The sequence below is a fragment of the Pelobates fuscus genome, chromosome 8 (assembly GCF_036172605.1).
Source record: "Pelobates fuscus isolate aPelFus1 chromosome 8, aPelFus1.pri, whole genome shotgun sequence".
Classification (NCBI taxonomy): domain Eukaryota; kingdom Metazoa; phylum Chordata; class Amphibia; order Anura; family Pelobatidae; genus Pelobates; species Pelobates fuscus.
Window position 1 is genome coordinate 27775005 of NC_086324.1, and position 18127 is coordinate 27793131.

Sequence of the window (18127 nt, forward strand, 5' to 3'; positions counted from 1 at the left end):
CATTTGTCTGTCAATGTGCGTATCTGAGTGTCAGTGTGCGTATCTGTAAGTCTGTGAATCTGAGAGTTTGTCAGTGTGCGAATCTGTATGTTTGTGTGTCAGTCTAGGTATCCGTATGTCTGTGTGTATGTATGTCTGTATCTTTGTGTGTGTCAGTGTGTTTGTGTATCTGTGTGTCAGTGTGTGTATCTGTACATATGTGTGCCAATGTGCGTATCTGTATGTATTTTGCATGGAAAGCCCAGTCTTCAACGATCAGCTCGTCCGCCGGAGAGGGCTGGAAGGCCGTTCAAAACTAAAAGAAAAATCATAGGAGTCTGGAGAGGAAGGCTGATCAGGGTTATGACAAGTTTCCCACTGGAGTTCTGGCACTCTGAGATTACTAGCTGTGTGTGCCGGAACTTCAGTGGGAACTTTACTTACATCAATTTGAGATGAATTTGCTGCAGGTATTGGGACTTTGGGTGCATTAGCAATTTATTTTCTTCTGAGCGGCAATTCTCTGTGTCCATCATCACCTTTCAGTGAAAGTGCCCCCCGCGTGTAAATTAAACCCATTTTGTATATTTTACCTATCTTATGCCATTACTTTGCTTATATATGAACGATATATATCACTGTATATATATTTTTTTTACACCAAATACCTTTTTTGACTGAGGAAATAAAATAGTGCAGAAACTCCAGCTTTATTTGTTAATTTACAGGGAGTAATTCATTGCCGTTGACCCTAGAATACAATCACATGCACGCAGCGTTCATCAAGCGGAGGAGGGGAGAGGCTTTTCCGATCTGTAAAATTCTAGGGTGCTTACTGGTAATATTTTTAGGTGATTCTTTTTTTTTCCTCATATCACCGACAATAAAAATGCTAAGTCTCTGTAGGAAATAAGTTGAACATAAATATTGCAGCTATCCATTTGCTACATACTCTATTGTGAATCACATCATTCGTGAGTACTGATATATTATGCAAACGAACATTGAAATGATGAAGATGATGATGATGGAATAATTTTATCTATTATGCTATGAAATAGCTGCGGGTGTTAACATTGTTATAGATTGACTTTTTAATATTTTTTTTATTTCTTTAATTTAGCCATACATGTAACAGAAAAAACAAACTAGCCACTAATACAGTTCTAATGTTGTGTAAATGTAGTGTCATTCGTTCCTTCTGTAGTGTCTTAGATGGTGTTGCTTAGATGGCTTCCACGTAGTTGGCAGGAAGCATGCCAGTCTTGCCGGTTCTCTGGACTGTTCCATACATCCAACCTTCGTCAATGGTCTGAACATTGACTATATTATCACCATCTCGGAACGACACTTCGTCATTGTCTGCTGCTCTGTAGTCATACATTGCTCGGAAGGTTTTCTGTGGAAGGAAGAAACTTTTTTAGATCCTTCATAGTTAATGAGACCATACCCACCAAATTAAACATTACAATCAGATCTAAGAATGTACATTCAGGGAAACTGAGGTGTGAAATTGGCCAAGTTGATAGTTTCCCAGTAACCAAATAATATTTACAATAGAACTGGTAGATTGATAGTAAGTAGGACAAATTAAGCGGAGAGGACAGATTGTCAATTCTTGGACTGTTTGTGGTCCTAGTGGCAGTGTGAGAATCCGCAAACCCATTTCTTGTATCACTTACCCCAGTAGTGGATGGATGAGATGGCACAGATGATGCAGTTGTTTGTTGAGTGGCAACAGAAGATGACCTCTGCTGAGGAAGCTCAGTGGTTTTTGCTTGTTTGTATCCTGCTACATAAACAAATACAAATAAGGCTTTTTTTACTAAGATCAAAGAAACAAAACAATTATTCGTTGGTTATTAGTCACTCGCTGCCAGTGAGCATGTAAAGCTTCTAGGCTACTTTGTATAGCTTAGCAATAGCACTTACCCTGGTAAAACAGGACTTGTGCACTTTCCTTGTGGCCTACAAGTATGTGTGGTACAACAATAATGAGTATTGCACATTGTTACACTTATGGAGATAACTCTACCCAGCCCTTCCCTTTATACCTGTTACAGTAGTTGTAGTGAAGATGCCTCCATTGCTGTAATAGGAATGATGGTGATCAGCTACTTCAGATTCAGATTTTTCATCCCCAGCGCTCAGACTCAATGCACTAGCTGAGCGAGAATGCTCACGGCTACGACGGGCTTGCACTGTAAGGAATTAGAAAGTTCAATACACAAAATGAACATTTTATTTCTATAGTGTGTATAAATACAGTAGATATTCCGAACTGCTCTTGCAAAAATAGCAACTGTTACATGGAAAGTGGAATTAATGGTGATAATTGTAACAAGAGAAAATAGGCAGTTCAGTGGGTTGTATATCTTGTTGTGCAAGGAAGGAGACACAGTTGGGTAGACTGACAATGAAAATGGACGAGTCCCCCAAAACTGTGAATTTTTCCATTCGCCAATCTCCTATGGCCCAGTTATATGAGGTGCCACTGGGATATAAGGGCCAATCATTAACACCAGTTACCTTCACTAATCAGAACACCAGTTACCTTCACTACAAGGAATGTTTGCAAATTCTCAGTTATGAGAATTTGCAAACATTCGCTGTAGTGAAGGTAGCTGGTGTTCTGGTGAAAAATAATTTTAACAAAAAGAATGAACTATCATGTAAGCACTGGTGAATTTCAGTTTCCCAAAAATTTAATGACAATGGTCTTGAAAAACAATATTAATACTAAGGACTCATGTTGTGTAAAGAGGATTTGGCAGACCATATATCTGAGTATGGCTCAAAAGCGATGCTTGAGCAGCTGCTAAATCGAAGTGTGTAAAGAGGAAAACGGTCATATTGCTGTCAAGGATGTAACTTGAAAGCTATCAGACTCACATCAGTCACAATTATGCTGCTCTAGCCGTGGGGATTTTGTGCGCACCAAATTTACCCTCTCCGTAGTCCCTGACATTTCATACTTATATTGTGACATTGTTGCGGATATGCTATATATTGTATACATTGCATTCATTTTGATAGCAACAATTTGATCATTTATGGTTAACCTGCATTTTATCGCTGCCCTAGAAAGACTTTCACTCACTTTGTATTAATATTGAAACATTTTTTCTTTTTATAACGGCTATACAAATAAACATTATGTTTTAATTAAAATAGGTGTCCATGTTCTAGTAAAAAAAAAAACTAAAACCTTCTCCTTTACAAAAAAATATATTGTGACACACGTTATGAGTAAAGAACGTGGTACCTGAAAGCATGTGCAAGCTTCTTGATTGAATGTTGTCTTCTGCTGGGTCATAGTCGAAAACTGAGCCAGGATTAGTACGCCACACTCTCAGATCTAAACAGGAGAGTAAATAACAAATGAGATTCCATCTATCTCCACAAATATTGATTAATATCGTCATGTATCGGCACAAAGTGATACCAATATATCTAATTGGTGCAGTGTGGCAATTGCTGTTAATGCTCCATAGGGCCTCAATGCATCTCCTTGAGAGATTGTATTGGTCCAAGGTCAGTATCATCACTGATGAACTCCTAGCAGGCGGAGCAACTGCCATGGTTTGACCAGAAATGCACTGGATAATAGGTTAATCTTTTTTGTTTCTAAAATAGTATCATCTGTAAAATGGAACTAAAATAGTGCAATAACAACAGAAGCCAGGGGAACCAGTAGGCACGTTCAGATGGTGACTCTCCTCCTTTGACGTATTTTACCACTAGAGCACAACACGTTGATAAATCTGTTATGTTGATCACCGGACAGTAAAGAGGCTCTCAATATTACCTGTGACATCTTGATCCTGTTCACTACGTTTTCTTTCCATTTCTACCACCTTCCTCTGAATTCCACGGTAGTTAATGTCACTGAAATCAATCATATTCTTCTTAACACGTTCCGTTATTGGATCAGTCACAACTGGTGTGAAACTGCCCTTCTGTTTCTCAAAGTCTTCATGGTATTTCACCTAAAACCATATATTAAGTTATTTACAACACAGATACATGAAGGTTTGACCAAATACAGTCCCTCACTTTTTATTTATATTCATTTAATATCTAGATGTATCCTTATAATCATTGACAATTCTTAGAATGACTTTTGATTATAGCTATAAAGGATGTTGCAAAGTAGAATTGCACATGGCAGAACCAATTGTTTTGGCCAAACCATATTTTTAGGATTGACAAATCATTTGTCAGTTTGGCTCATACGATTTTTTTTTCATTAATGGAAAAAGGTTTGGAAAAAAAAAATCACATGAAACAAAAATAGTGTAAAATGGGTCAATTAGTGTACTGCAAAATTGATACATAATACAATATGTAAAAATTTTGCAGTAGACTGATAGGAGCATTTTCCCACAATTTTCTTTTACAGATCAAGTGAGAAAAAAGTAAACAATAGAGGGAAAAGGGAGAAGAGACCAATGGAGGGAAAAATGCGTTGTAAAAAAAAATATTCATATATTATATATTTATTCAATATATAGTTTTTTTTTTTTCCTCTCTCTTGGTCCCTACTCACTTGGTCTGTGAATAAATTAATTTAATGGCTGACCTCTTCCGATCAATCTCTCACTCTCCTTTTGGGGTGGGGGTGGGGGGGACGGGGGGAACAATGGGCAGAATACCGAATTACAAATCAAAACAGACATGCTTGTCCATGGCATTGCGTATGATTCATGATTCTTCTAGATTTTGGCTTGAAATTTGAGAATGTGGATGATCATCCGATCAGCCCAAATTAGACGACTTACCATTCTGAACAAAATTAATCTCCAAGTATATTGCAAAGCTGATAAATATAAATCAAGTTTCAACCTTGTGATGCTATAATTTCAAACCTCTTACCACCACCACCACAGATGAACACCAAATCCAAGGACTGAGTATAGCCGAGCTGGAGAACTTTTCCAAATCGGCACAGTTCAGTACAATTCTATGTTTGGTGAATACAACCCAGCTGTGGTTAATATTGTCATACAATAAGTAAATAATAAAGAAAAAAAGTGGATATTACCGAAGAAATATGGCGCTGTGATTCCCGAACCCTTCTCATTTCAGGTGTATCGAGCACGAAGGCTGCTCTGCCCTGTATCTGCTTGCGGAAACTGTCGGAATACAAGACCTGGTAAATTCAAAGAAGATATTGTTAGTGCGACTGTGCTGCTCTGCGCTTCTGTTCTCCATGCGGTAGGAATAGGTTACGTTTTTGGTTATGGAAACTGGTTATGTAACTGGTGATGTACCACACATATACAGAGCCCATCTGACCATTTCAGGTACATTTTTGTTTTGTTAGAAAGGTTCCGAGTAGTAAGATCAACTTTTTCAAAGAAGTAGGTATTTAGTGATAATTATTCAGGTTAAGATATGTATATATTTACGTGGCACTGAAACACAGATATGGCAATCAATTTTTTTTGTATTGCGTTGAGTTTGATCATCTTAAAGCTGTTCTGCCTAACATTAAAACACCTCAAAAAAATGTCTACACCTTTCATATGTAAGAAACACAGAAATCAAGTTATACAGAGTTTTGTTATTGGGAGCATTGGGGATCCCCTCCTTCTTGGTGGGCTCCATTTGGGAACTTGCCAAAAAGAGATGCACCATTTAAGAGTTCTGTATATATACGCGCAGCTGCTTCCATTGGACGGATAAGCAGCAATCTGTACAGAGATCTAAAAGGTTGATGGGACACTCTAGGCACTGTAATGCTTTATCTCATTAAAGTGGTTATAGTGTCTGCAGTCCCCTGGCTCCATCCTTCTTTTCAGTGTTATACATTTTGTAATGGTTAAATGCTAATTGAGAGTCCCGGCTTCCCATTGCCTATGTGCTTCTTCCTCATTAGCCTGAGCAGCAATAGTTGGTAGTAGTTGTCTGAGTGTCAGCTGACCATTTTCAGCCTATCACATTATCATTGCTGGTATGAATATTAGTTGATGTGGCTAGGAAAGAGTAACCTCTGTCTTTGCCATATCTCCAGAAGGTGCTGGGTTGAGGGTGGCGATGGACCCTCATTCTGTGTTAAACTGTTCAAAAGGGCTTACCACTGAATGGAGGAGAAGTGCCCGGGGTACTCGGCACTTTAACAAATTTAATGAGATTAAATAGTTATATAGAGTCTAACGTGTCCCTTTAAAATCTAAACTTTTTTTCCGAAGAAATATTGTTCCAGTAAGGTCCCAACAGGAGCCATTCAAAAACCTATTTTGTAATTTAACTCGTAATATCTTTGATTCAATATAATGTATTTTTTATTTGCCCGCAAGGAATACAAAAATTAAATAGAAGTTAGAAATTGGTAATACTTGATTAGATCAAAATGTTCTAAAGGATTCTTGTTGTTATGATTATAATTATTATAATTATTATTATTATTGCAGATAAATGTTGAATTATTAGGTGGAAAAACCCTTTGTAGAAAAATGTTATAATTTAGTATATAGTCAGGGTTGTAAATTTTGAGAGAATGTTAAATATATAAATAAGATTTAGTTTAAGGGGTAAAACACTGCATTTATTAATGTATTAAATATTGTAAGAAGGGATTTTTCTCGAGTTTTTGGTATGAAAATACCGAGCTAATGTTTTCTTGATTGCGTTTTACTCGCTCCATCTCTGGAGTAACGGGTGCTGGCGTAGCTTTTCCCAAATTTTCTTTGTACAAAACCTACAGTGTATAAAAAAAAGCATCCAGGTGTCACTTAAATATTTCTTAAAAATACCAAGATGGGTTAATGTCACTCACCACTGCATGGGGATAATACAAAGTAAAAATGCTAAATGTTATAAGTATTGTTGGTTATCCTTTTATATACTTCAGGAATAATAAAAGATTATAAGTCAGAATATTTTATGTATGCTGGTAAATCTGCAAGGAATTGACTTAGGGATTAATACACAAATTATATTTTTATGAAATTATGTTAATGTGATTTTAAAAATCCAGATAATCACAGCAATTGACTAAACTTGATCCAACAAGTGAAATGAGGGGTTTACGGTCGATGAAGAAGGGTAACAAAAGTATTTATGATAGAAATAGGAGGGTGGTTTAAGAGAGAGTGTTATATGGAGGTAGCCTTCTTTTTAGATGATACCATGCTAATGTTTTCCTGATTTCGTTTGGCTCGCTCCATCTCTGGAGTGACAGGGGTGGGAGTTCCGTGCCCCATATGTTCTTTGTATGAAACCTACAGGTTACAAAGGCAGTAATCAATATGCACATGAAATAGATTTTTCAGAATAATGATGGCGGAAAAATACTGATTAGTTTTTAAATATAAGTGTTAAATAACAACGAAAAACAATCCTGGGTCCTACACTACACTACACTACACTTCACTTTGCTCGATACATAAAGTGGAAATTATTATTTTTTTAACTAGTATGCCGTTTTGATATAAAAAAGGATAAGAAAAAAAAAACATTAAATGTAATTATTTATTTATTTTTAACCAAAAAGTCATAACTCACACTATTTATGTATTATTAAATTATTATTTAAAATATTATTTTCTTATTTTTGAAACAGTTGTTTATTTCCGGTTTTAATTTGTTTGTTCTACCCTTATTCTTATTTAAAACAAAAAGAAAACGAATCTTCCAAAATGGCTCCTATTCACTAAACAGTGAATTATACTAAGTCGTAGTGTCGTGCAAAATTTAGGTCAGGATAGACAAATTCAAAGAAATCTCCACCTCATCTGAGATACATTTTTCCCGTCTGTTGTTTTATTTGTTTCTCTTCTCACATAAACTAAGCCGGCATTTAACTTACCTGGTTAAACTACAAGAGTGATTAACTAACGTTAGAATTAAAATAGAAATCAAAGTGATTATCCAATTTTAGCCCAAAATACCTGAACTGGAAGGGAATATGTGACATAGAAAGCATTTACAAATAATCTATCTTGGTCTTAAATATTAGATTCCCTCTAACTTCACTTTGAATTCCCGATTACGAAAGTGAATCCTGTATATTTCTAACCTTATGTATGCACCATCCCAAAATACTGGTAGAGATTAATATTATAAAAAATATTGGGGAAGCATGAACGTTGAAAAACAAAATAAATAAAAAACACAAATAAAAGTTAGCCATAAAAGTAAATCATCTCCAAACCGAAACCAGTTTACAACTTTATGGATAGAAGCAAAAATATTGTTAAGCTGTGAAATGTAATGGGGAAAAAAGTTACTTTTTAGGAAATATTAAATACCAAGCTAATGTTCTCTTGGTTGCGTTTAACTCGCTCCATCTCAGGAGTTACTGGTGTGGGGGTCCCCACTGTAACATGATCTTTGTATTGCACCTAAGGATCCAAAGTGACACAAACAATGGTCTTAATATCTCCTGATTTTTTCTAGTCAATCATTATTAATCGGTTCATTCACTAAACCCAGAATTGTACAGAATTGAAACCAAATTTCGATGTACAGGCAAGCTTTAATGATTTCTCAATTTTTGCAAATCAGCACTTTTTTTTCCCTAACTCTTGTAGTTCGGTTTTTAGTTCACTAGGATTCTGCGTTCAGTGAATAAAACCCAAAGTGTAACTTGCTCAATGTAAAGGGTCAGCCTAAGCAACAACACCATTTAAGTTGAATGAAGTTGTTTTGGTGCATACAATCTGGCTGAGGCTCACACAATCTCCCCACACACTTATTGAAAATAAGTGTTAATTGTAAAATGTTTCATGTTATTCTAAATATTTTTAATCTAAATTGCCTCTTACTGCAAAGCAGCCTCCTGTGTGAGATTATATAGTTTGATAAATAAAGCAGAAACCCTAAATTCACAGAGCAAAACAATAAATCTTCCAAGTTCCAAGCCTGAAGACTTGTCTGCGTTATTAAAGCACATTTTGGGATCAATTCCAGTACAATGTAAGTATTTTATTTTATTCAGCTAAATTAGAAAATTCTCAGTATTTAATAATATAATTATGTTCAACTACATTTAAATATATCTTTTTTAAATGTTTATTTTCATGTATGCTTGTATTGCTTCTAAATTTTCTCACTATGTCCACAATGTTTCTCTATCAGTTTTTAAAGCTGTTACGGCTAAAAAAAAACCCTTACAGTACTCACCTGATTACAGCGCCGATCTCCCTCTGCGCTTGGTCGGTTCTCCGCCGCCTCCGCCATCTCTTGACGGGGTCTAATGTGCAAGCGCAGGGAGCACTGTGAGTGTATTAGGCCCTTCCCATAGGAAAGCATTTTTGTAATGCTTTCGTATGGGGATTTGATTGACGGTGGATGTTCTCATGCAGAGCGTGGGCACGTTCAGCGTCAGTTAGGCAACCAAAAGTTGCCCTGCTAGCAGGAAGTGCCTCTAGTGGCTGTCTGATTGACACCCGCTAGAGGCAGTCTTAACCCTGCAAGGTAATTATTGCCATTTCTCAAAAACTGCAATATTTAACATTGCAGGGTTAAGAAGACAGGGTCACTGTAACCAGACCACTTTAATGAGCTGAAGTGGTCTGGGTGCCTATAGTGTCCCTTTAATAAACCTATGGTACATATATATCCAGCCATAAATTAGATAACTTTCATGACAAGAAAAATATCTTAGAAAAGTCAATATCTGAGTGTCAATAGATTAAACAGAGAAGGGACCATTCTTCCACCCCAGTAAATGCTATTCAAATTTTACTGGAATGCATAATGCAGAGGATGTTGGTTTAAAACGTTGCTGCCTTTTCAATGCCTCAGGTGCGTACCTGCACATTTGGGCATCTAAAGTTAAAATGCTGTGTGCATAAATGCGCCTTCATATGATGCAGCAAAACTTTGTGTGAGTTGATAAATTTACATACTTTGCACGTACTAACATGTACATTAAAATAAAAAAAAATTATATAAAAAGAAAAATAGTACAACCAGTTGACAACTTTCAGTTAACCATTAGGTTGTGCTAAATTCAAGGAGACCGTAACTCTTTAAATGTAAAAAGACTACAGTATCTGTAACAGCAATCTGCATTCTACTCAAGAACAAATTAGCATTTTATCAAATTTAGGAAATACAAAAAAATATATTCTAAAATACAAAACTAGATTAAAGCCATTTTGATTAAATACAGTTCTTAATCAGATTACAAATAGCCTTCACTTATAACATTGCATTCAGTACATTAATCTTGTAAATTAAATGTTTACTTACATAAAACTGTTAAAACAATTAGATATTTACTATTTGTTAAAAACAAAACATGGATTACAGATGAAACTTAAATAGATAATCTAAGGTTAAATTAATTTTAGTAAATTCATTTCCCCTCCCTCTAGAATCAGTAGGGGATTTAGTATTCATGTTTAGATTATTAAATAGGTTTGGTATATTGTATATTTTAATTCAATGTTAGCGGGATCTTTTTTTTTCTGATTTATAAATACCGAGCTAATGTTTTCTTGATTGCGTTTAACTCTTTCCATTTCTGGAGTCACGGGTATTGGTGTTGCCATCCCCATATTCTCTTTGTACATTACCTGAAGGTACAAGGAAGTAGCCAGGAGCACGATAAAAGAAAACAATATAGAGAATGGAAGATTTTCAGGTGACAATAAAATATATTTCTCTGGAGGGAATTCAAACAAGGATAAATACCTTGGTCAGTAAGAGACTGATCAACATTCCATAAATTTTTGTTTAGTAGAAAACTGCAAAATTAGAGGCCTCACTCTGTAAGTCAGTGTTTAAGAGACCAAAAATAATGAAAAATAGTAAGTCTGTGCTCAACAGAGGGCACTTGGTTAATGAAATGTTAAAACGAAGAATAAACTGTAAGAAAAGCACAAATAGGATTGTAGGTCAAACTGTTTAGTAAAATAATAACTGTTTAATTTAAAGGGAAAAATGAAACCAGTTAATTGTATTATTCTACGATATTTCTTATAAGTAGGCAAATAACTGTAATTAAGCATTGTTTCTCAAAGCCAGTCCTTGGGACATTCAATTCACACTGGGATTACTCAGTGACTGCGTTGTTTTAATGGAGCCACTGACATTCTCAGTATAACCTGCTTGATGAGAGAGCTATCTACTAAAGTGAGAATTCATGTGAATTTAACATTTAAGGTCAAAATATGCAAACTGGAAAAATTCTATAAGTCAGCTATGCTTTCAGTTTGGCAAATTTGGTATTAAGTATTAAATTCACTTGAATTTCTCACCTTAGTGAATAACTCTGTGTGTCTACCTCCAACCATTAGCAGGCAGAGAATTATGGGTTCATCAACAGGTGAACAGAATTGTTGTCCCAGCAGAGGACCAATGTTGAAAACCGAAGTGTTACGACATCTGTAGTTTCATTAACTAAGCATGGGTGAAAATGGCGTCTAGAACTGTTATATTGCCGATGTTCTTAAAGCACTTATTGTTAGCTGTTTGTAAAACCCATTCTCCGATATAAAAATACCATGCTAATGTTCTCTTGGTTGCGTTTGACCCGCTCCATCTCTGGAGTTACAGGTGTGGATGTTCCTTGCCCTGTGTTCTCTTTGTACATAACCTAGAGATACAAAATAGCATCTAACATAGCACCAAAAACCTTAACCGGCATTTGTTTCTTCCAACACATGTCAAATTTACTTTTCTGCAAATGCACATTCATGTCACTGGAAAACTGATTACAATTTTTTTTTTTTTTTTTATTGTGATTTATTCAATCGATGTTTCTTTTATGCAGTGTATTTTGAAATGTTTTATCGCAAATAGAGATCCCTGATTGATTACTAATATGTTGTTAATTTTGATTTCAGCATTACTGATAGAATATTATCAGACAATTAATACAAGGGAAGGATGAAGTGAATGAAATCCTGGCAGGGGTTCACAGATAATTATATTGATAATTTGAAATATAATGTTTACCTTATGCTTTTGTAGTAGTTCATCTTTTATATTGAATTTAACTTTACAGAAGTCCTTACATTACCAGCTGCAAGTCAAGATTTCTCCCAATCTTAACCAATGGAATTTGTAAGACACTACATTTGTCTCTGTAAGCGAAGAATCACCATCTATTTTAAGTTATCATTGGATAGGAACACGAGGTTTAAAATATTTCGGCTTGCAAATATCTGATTGGTTCCAATGAGAGCAGCTATAGAGATATATATGCAAACCAACATTTTAAATCAGATCAGATCTATTATTAAATTGGCATAATCTATAATCTCTACTTTTTATAGTTCAAGGAAAAACAAAAATCCTGTAAAATGATTAATTTTACAATGTTGCAGAATACATTGGCGCTATATAAATGGCAATAATAATAATAATCTAGAGAGGGTTTAAAAATGTTGTGAACACTGGTAAATGAACTGGCATGCCATTTATACTGATAGAATTAAAATACCAAGTTTGTTGATAAGACTTACTGATTAGCTATAGGATTTGCTACCCCCTCCAGTATTTGAATCTTACATATATTATACCTTCCAGTGTATATAAACCCCCATTTATCTGATTATCCCAATTTAGCTTGATCTTGCCAATCTCGTTATGTTGTCCTATAGAAGCTACGTTCTCCAGTTTAATGAAAAAAGGCTTTCTCTGCTATAGGCTTAATGCACATTGAAGATAAATACATTTACCAGTAAAAAATACTCTTATCCATTCATTCATCCATTTTCTCTTTCATTCATAAACTTCATATTAAGTAAAAGTTAAATACATTATTTGAAACAACGAATGTCTAGTTGTAAATATTAGAAAAAATGCAATTAGCAAATCTTATTTAATCACGCAGGATAATAAGGACAGAAAGGGAAGGGGACAGTTTCAGAATTCACCCAGTTACTGTCAGTATTAATATATTGGTAAAAGTCCCGTATAGCTGCAATTTGAGACAAGACAATTTAATTAAGCTTTGTTTTTTTAATACAAATTCTCCAAATTTATGGTCAATGATAAATGAGGAAAATGATCTGATTTGCTAGCAGGTGTCACATGTAAATACACATGAAATCAAATCAAAAGTCTTAATTACCTATTATCTTTGTCTGGGTAGTCAACCTTTTAATATATACCGCCCTCTTTTGTATCTTTTTTGATGGTAAAACTTCCTACCGCTCACCAGTGCCACAGTAACTAATTTTATAGTGCAAGGCCTATGCAGAGCCAGCCTTTCATTAACCCTCTCAGGCTGATGAGAAGATCAAAGATGTCTCTCACTGACATTATGTCCCCCCTCCCTGGTGAAAGGTAAGAAGAAGGGAGGGGGAGTCATTAAGATAAAGACATCTTTGATCTTCTCACCAGCCTGAGAGGGTATACTGCCAGGCTGGCTCTGCTTAGGCTGGCAGGAGAGATGAAAGGATCTCCCCTGCCAGCCTTGGTCCACAGCCATGAAGGTCCATCGGGCGTTTTCTGCAGAACCCATCATCACCCACCTGAAATCCCAAACCGCCCACTAGTGGGCGATAGGGACTAGGTTGACTACCCCTGATCTATGCAAAGGGTGTTGTCATACTATGCTTTAAATTAGGCTGATCTAAAGCCAGTGTACAGACGATCCTGATACCTTGGGCCATTTTTTCCCTTTGCTCTACAAAGTTTACAGATTAAAATACAAAATTGCTGAGTTTCACAACTCTATGATGTTTGCAGTGCAGGCAAATCCTAAACAGTGTTAATTAGGTTTTTGTAAAAACATGAACAAAAAAACATCTTATTTTAAACACATTGCAAGCAATTAAATAGGTTAAGAGAAAAGGGAAAATAAAATAAACCTGCACCGTGATGTGTTGGACAACTTGTGCCAGAAGGGTGGGTAACGCATATCACTGCAATGCGTTGTTCACCCTTATCTCTCAGACATTTTTCAAAGTGAACAGTAGACAGACATTAGAACGAAGAGGGCTATTTAGTAGAGGGAGGTGAGAACACACTCAAACACAGTAAACCAAAAAATATCAGCCACTACCGAGCTGATGTTCTTCTGTGTCTCCTTTACTCGTTTCACTTCAGGAAGGTCAGAAATTGGTGTCCCTTGTCCAATAATTTCCTTGTACTTAATCTATAAAATCACATACAATGGAAAACAGAGAACGAGGCACATTAAGCACATTGGACATCTTCATACATGACTGCATGTATGTTCACACACAACTGGCAGCTCATGATCATGATTGTAATGGACAGATATATTCTCAATCTATATATATTATGGCAGAGAGAATTAAACTTTAGAACTCCAGTTATTGTTTACTACATTACCCACAATACTCTGCTAGCCATCTTTACTTTAGATGGAAAGAGGTTTGGGTCAATCAGTTATGATGTTGATGTTGTGCACATCTTTTCTAATGATTTTTGGAGAATTATTCATTTATTTTGGTGGAGTTCGAAAATTTTTATTTCCTATGTTCAGAAGGGGTTGTACCCTCTAGTACAATTGAATGATTCAAGAACCTTTGGGATAACTGTCTAAACTCACTTTTGATAGAAACCATTCTAGAACTGATTTGGGAGTCTCTAGGCTTGTAAGATGTATTTTTTTTATTTAAATTAGGGTTCAATTAAAATAAAACATAAGCCACTATTTAATACGAGTGTTTAAACAACTTAATTCTGCAGCAGGCAACTTACAAATTTCCAAAGCAATTCTAGCATATTCATATATCGTTTGCTCTTAAAAGACCATTTTGGTTATTAGAATTAATTCACATCATCAGTAAATACAGGCTTAAAGTTATGATTTTAATTATTCTGTGAGTTCTATAACAGAGTAATTATAGTGCAAATGTCTACAAGTGGAGCAACCATCATGGAAACTATTGGCCCCAATGGACTGGTCTTGCTGATAGTTCCACTCGTAGAACTTTTCTCATTATTAATTCTTTATTAGTTCCTCCTTCCTTTAATTTTTTTTGTGACACTTTTTTAGCAGGTTATACGTTCATTAATATACTTAATTAAGTACAGATACAATGCCATTTTCATATTAGTGTGTAAAACACTCAAAAAGCAATAGTTTTCCCTGGACAATTTTAATAAAAATGTTATTCAGCAGAATGTTTAGACAAAGATTAATACTTAGGGGAAGGAAACTTTTCTTTTCTTTTTTTTATATTAGCTGTTATTTTTTGATAATGGTTATTATTTTCTTGCAGCCATTGTTAGGTGTAAGACACTAGTGATGATTAGACCAACTGAGAAGCTTAAACTAGCTTTTCTGTACCGTGCTAATGGCATCCTGAGTTCTTTTAATTCTCTCCATCTCAGGGGTGTGCCCAATAGCTGTTCCTTTTCCAATTTCTTCTTTGTACAATATCTTAACATTCGGAATGAAGGTGACAAATCAGTAAATATAAAAACGGTTTTGCTTGAGTTAGAAAAAGACTAGGGAGTTTTGTTTTTTTGTTTAGTTGTAGCGCAATACAAAGTTAAGATACGTTGAGAACCTAATCTACTGAGAGCTAAAGTGTGACACATGTGACACATAAATACGACAATACAAGGGTGGTACAAAGACACAACATCAGCATCTACATCTACACAAAATCTACGAACTGAAAACAGACAAATAGGAAGACTCACAATTTTGATCGGACATCACAAAAAAAAGTGATTTACAGAATATGATCAGCCCTCCTAGGGTGCTGGGGGAAGAGGTGGGCTTGCAACTTACTAACCCTGGTATCAGGAAACACTACAGAATGAGCATAAAGATAAAAAAGCGACAGCCATCGGGATAAGTGGCAGTTAATGTTAGCTTGCTAAAAAGAGGGCTACGTTAGAATGTTTCTCTTTTAATGAGATTATTTTGTTAGGATTTAAAATAAATGTAAATTATATACCGAGCTGAAATTCTTTTGATTTTCCTTAACACGCAGTATTTCTGGTGTGTCTTTTACCACTGTGACTTTTCCTTTACTTTGCATATGGTCACCCTGGTACTGAAGCTATAAGAAGAGAAGATTTGAAAACGGCATTAAGATTCATATGGAACAAACACAGTTTTCACTTTCTAAGACTGTGAGTTAAATAGCTATGAATCAATATAATTATTGTCTAGTAACCATGTTATTATTTTATATATTTACTATTCTTTCATTTCTTGGTTGATGCTCAGGATCAAAATCGAAGAAACACTTAAATATACAGACCGACTACAAGACAAATCATTAAAGTATTCCCATGGGAGGAAAATACTTTATAGGAAGATAATGACAACATTTAGGTCAGAACAATTAAAAGAAAGACATAAATCTACATGGGCACAACACATGGCCTGTAATCCCTTCTGTTAAAAGATGAGACAGTGGATTGTCTACTAAAGCCCAAGGTTCCATATCAAACTTTTAGAATTAGCCTACAAGGAATATCCAAGGTGAATTCACATTAGATTGAACATTTTGGTCCATAATATCTGAACTGGAAGAAATCACCAAAGCGTGTGTGTTTCAGACACTTTAGCCCTAGAATTTGAAATCCAGAATTTAAACTTTAGAAAATAACCCTGATAGTCATAAGAAATGGTCCATTCAGTAGTAATCCAAAACACATAAGACACGGACATGTACTGTTAATTCTAAGCCATATATTGGATTGCATTACTAGCCTTACCAGTTGTGCTGACCGTAGGAACCACAAGATTGTCATGCCCAATATAGAATAGAAAATAATAGTTTGACCTAGGAAGGAAGTAATAAATTCATGAAATAAATAACTTACAGTGCTGAAGTTCTTCTGGTTTTCACGGACTCTCTGCATTTCCGGTGTGTCGTAAACAGGTACGTAATAAGACATATTCCTTTCTGCTTCCTCTTTGTATTTTTTCTGCAATGATTGATATATACAGTCATTTAATGATCAAAATAAATGTTCTGTTTATTGAACTTTTCAATTCTGATAGTTTGTTTTTGAGGAAGAGAAAACATTTTGTAGCTATACTATCGGTGACATTATTTATGGAGCTTCTTCAAAACTACATACGTTTTACAATGGACATAAGTCTCTTGCTTTTAGGATATAAAAGTTTAATCGGAGGTATTATAGGAGTTAAAAGGGAACTGTCATTGCTCTGGACATTACAATATACACAACATACATCAAAGAAGTACAGCCTATTTGACAAGGGATGCATTTTTTTTTTTTAAGCTTAACCCAAGTTTTGAGATGTTTTTTTTTTGTTTGTTTTTCCCAAATCTAAATGATATCATAATTTTATGAGCTTTTATTTGAAACACTTTTATGTTACGATTGTTGTTGTTTTTGTTTTGTTTTTGTTGACTTTGTACCTTGCTTGAAAGATTTTTGACTTGTTGAGCATGGATAATTTCTGGAGTATCCACAACACTTGTGTAGTTGGCCTTTTCCATTTCCGCAGAATGTTTGTATTTCACCTGCCAAAACATTGGATGCAATTTAATGCCAACTGCCAGATTATATTAAGTAAACCACAGCTTTCCATCACCCTTCGGTTCTCAAAACCACTCTTTTGATTTTGTTTAATATATGCATTGTGGTTAAATACCACCGCCAATACTGCTGTGCGAGAGTGATATAATTTTGAACTCAGCATTAACATACATGTTTTATCTGTTTGTATACTACGGGTCCTTATATCTGCTCCCATATATGCTCTAATTAAGGTTAATTAGTCTGTATGGTAATATAAGAATACATACTGTCTCAGTAGAGTTTTTGCCATAAAGCTGAAAACATCAAGGGTTGTTGTTTATTAAAGAACTCAACCTGAGTGGTTTTGGTTTTTACATTACTTGTATACACCATAACCAATGCTGCACCTTCCCCAACACACACAACTCAGCCTCCTCCACACATACACAGAACACTCAGCCACCACAAACACACACCAAAACCGGCATGGCTTTATCTAAGCCACGCTACTCTTCTATTGGAAACATCAGTCACTATAGCAGCGTCTTGGTGAAATAAGCGCTGTGGCCTTATTATTGAGCAGTTCTTACCTGACTTGCTATGTCGGTAGCATTCTTTGCTCTCATGAAATCTGGTGTTTCCATTACCAAGGTTGACAGGCCTCTACCTTTAATTTCCAGTTCTAGAGTTTTCTTGTATTCTTTCTGTTACACAAAACATAATGCACATATGTAACTGTAAAACACTATCTTCGTTA

General features: G+C 35.3%; 2 protein-coding genes across 23 annotated transcripts in view; one reads left to right on the forward strand and one right to left on the reverse strand.

The window, feature by feature from the left end:
• Nucleotides 1-18127, forward strand: part of RIF1 (replication timing regulatory factor 1) — a 335763-nt gene that overhangs the window by 42410 nt on the left and 275226 nt on the right. The window lies entirely within an intron of this gene.
• The window catches only part of NEB (nebulin), a 140209-nt gene continuing 122752 nt past the window's right edge, over nt 671-18127 (reverse strand). For 9 of the 22 annotated variants that reach the window (XM_063429501.1, XM_063429516.1, XM_063429515.1 and 6 more), the window contains 17 exons: nt 17961-18074; nt 17268-17372; nt 16702-16806; nt 15825-15929; nt 15206-15298; nt 13949-14041; nt 11438-11530; nt 10416-10508; nt 7113-7205; nt 6590-6682; nt 5024-5131; nt 3788-3968; nt 3245-3337; nt 2034-2180; nt 1912-1947; nt 1662-1771; nt 671-1378 (listed from right to left, as the gene is read on the reverse strand). In XM_063429501.1, the coding sequence (XP_063285571.1) occupies nt 1205-1378; nt 1662-1771; nt 1912-1947; nt 2034-2180; nt 3245-3337; nt 3788-3968; nt 5024-5131; nt 6590-6682; nt 7113-7205; nt 10416-10508; nt 11438-11530; nt 13949-14041; nt 15206-15298; nt 15825-15929; nt 16702-16806; nt 17268-17372; nt 17961-18074 (1836 nt within the window). In that variant the 3' untranslated portion in view covers nt 671-1204. Of the gene's footprint in view, nt 1379-1661; nt 1772-1911; nt 1948-2033; nt 2181-3244; nt 3338-3787; nt 3969-5023; nt 5132-6589; nt 6683-7112; nt 7206-8234; nt 8328-10415; nt 10509-11437; nt 11531-13948; nt 14042-15205; nt 15299-15824; nt 15930-16701; nt 16807-17267; nt 17373-17960; nt 18075-18127 lie in introns of all 22 variants that reach the window. The other 13 variants (XM_063429498.1, XM_063429518.1, XM_063429504.1 and 10 more) reach the window with 13 other exon arrangements.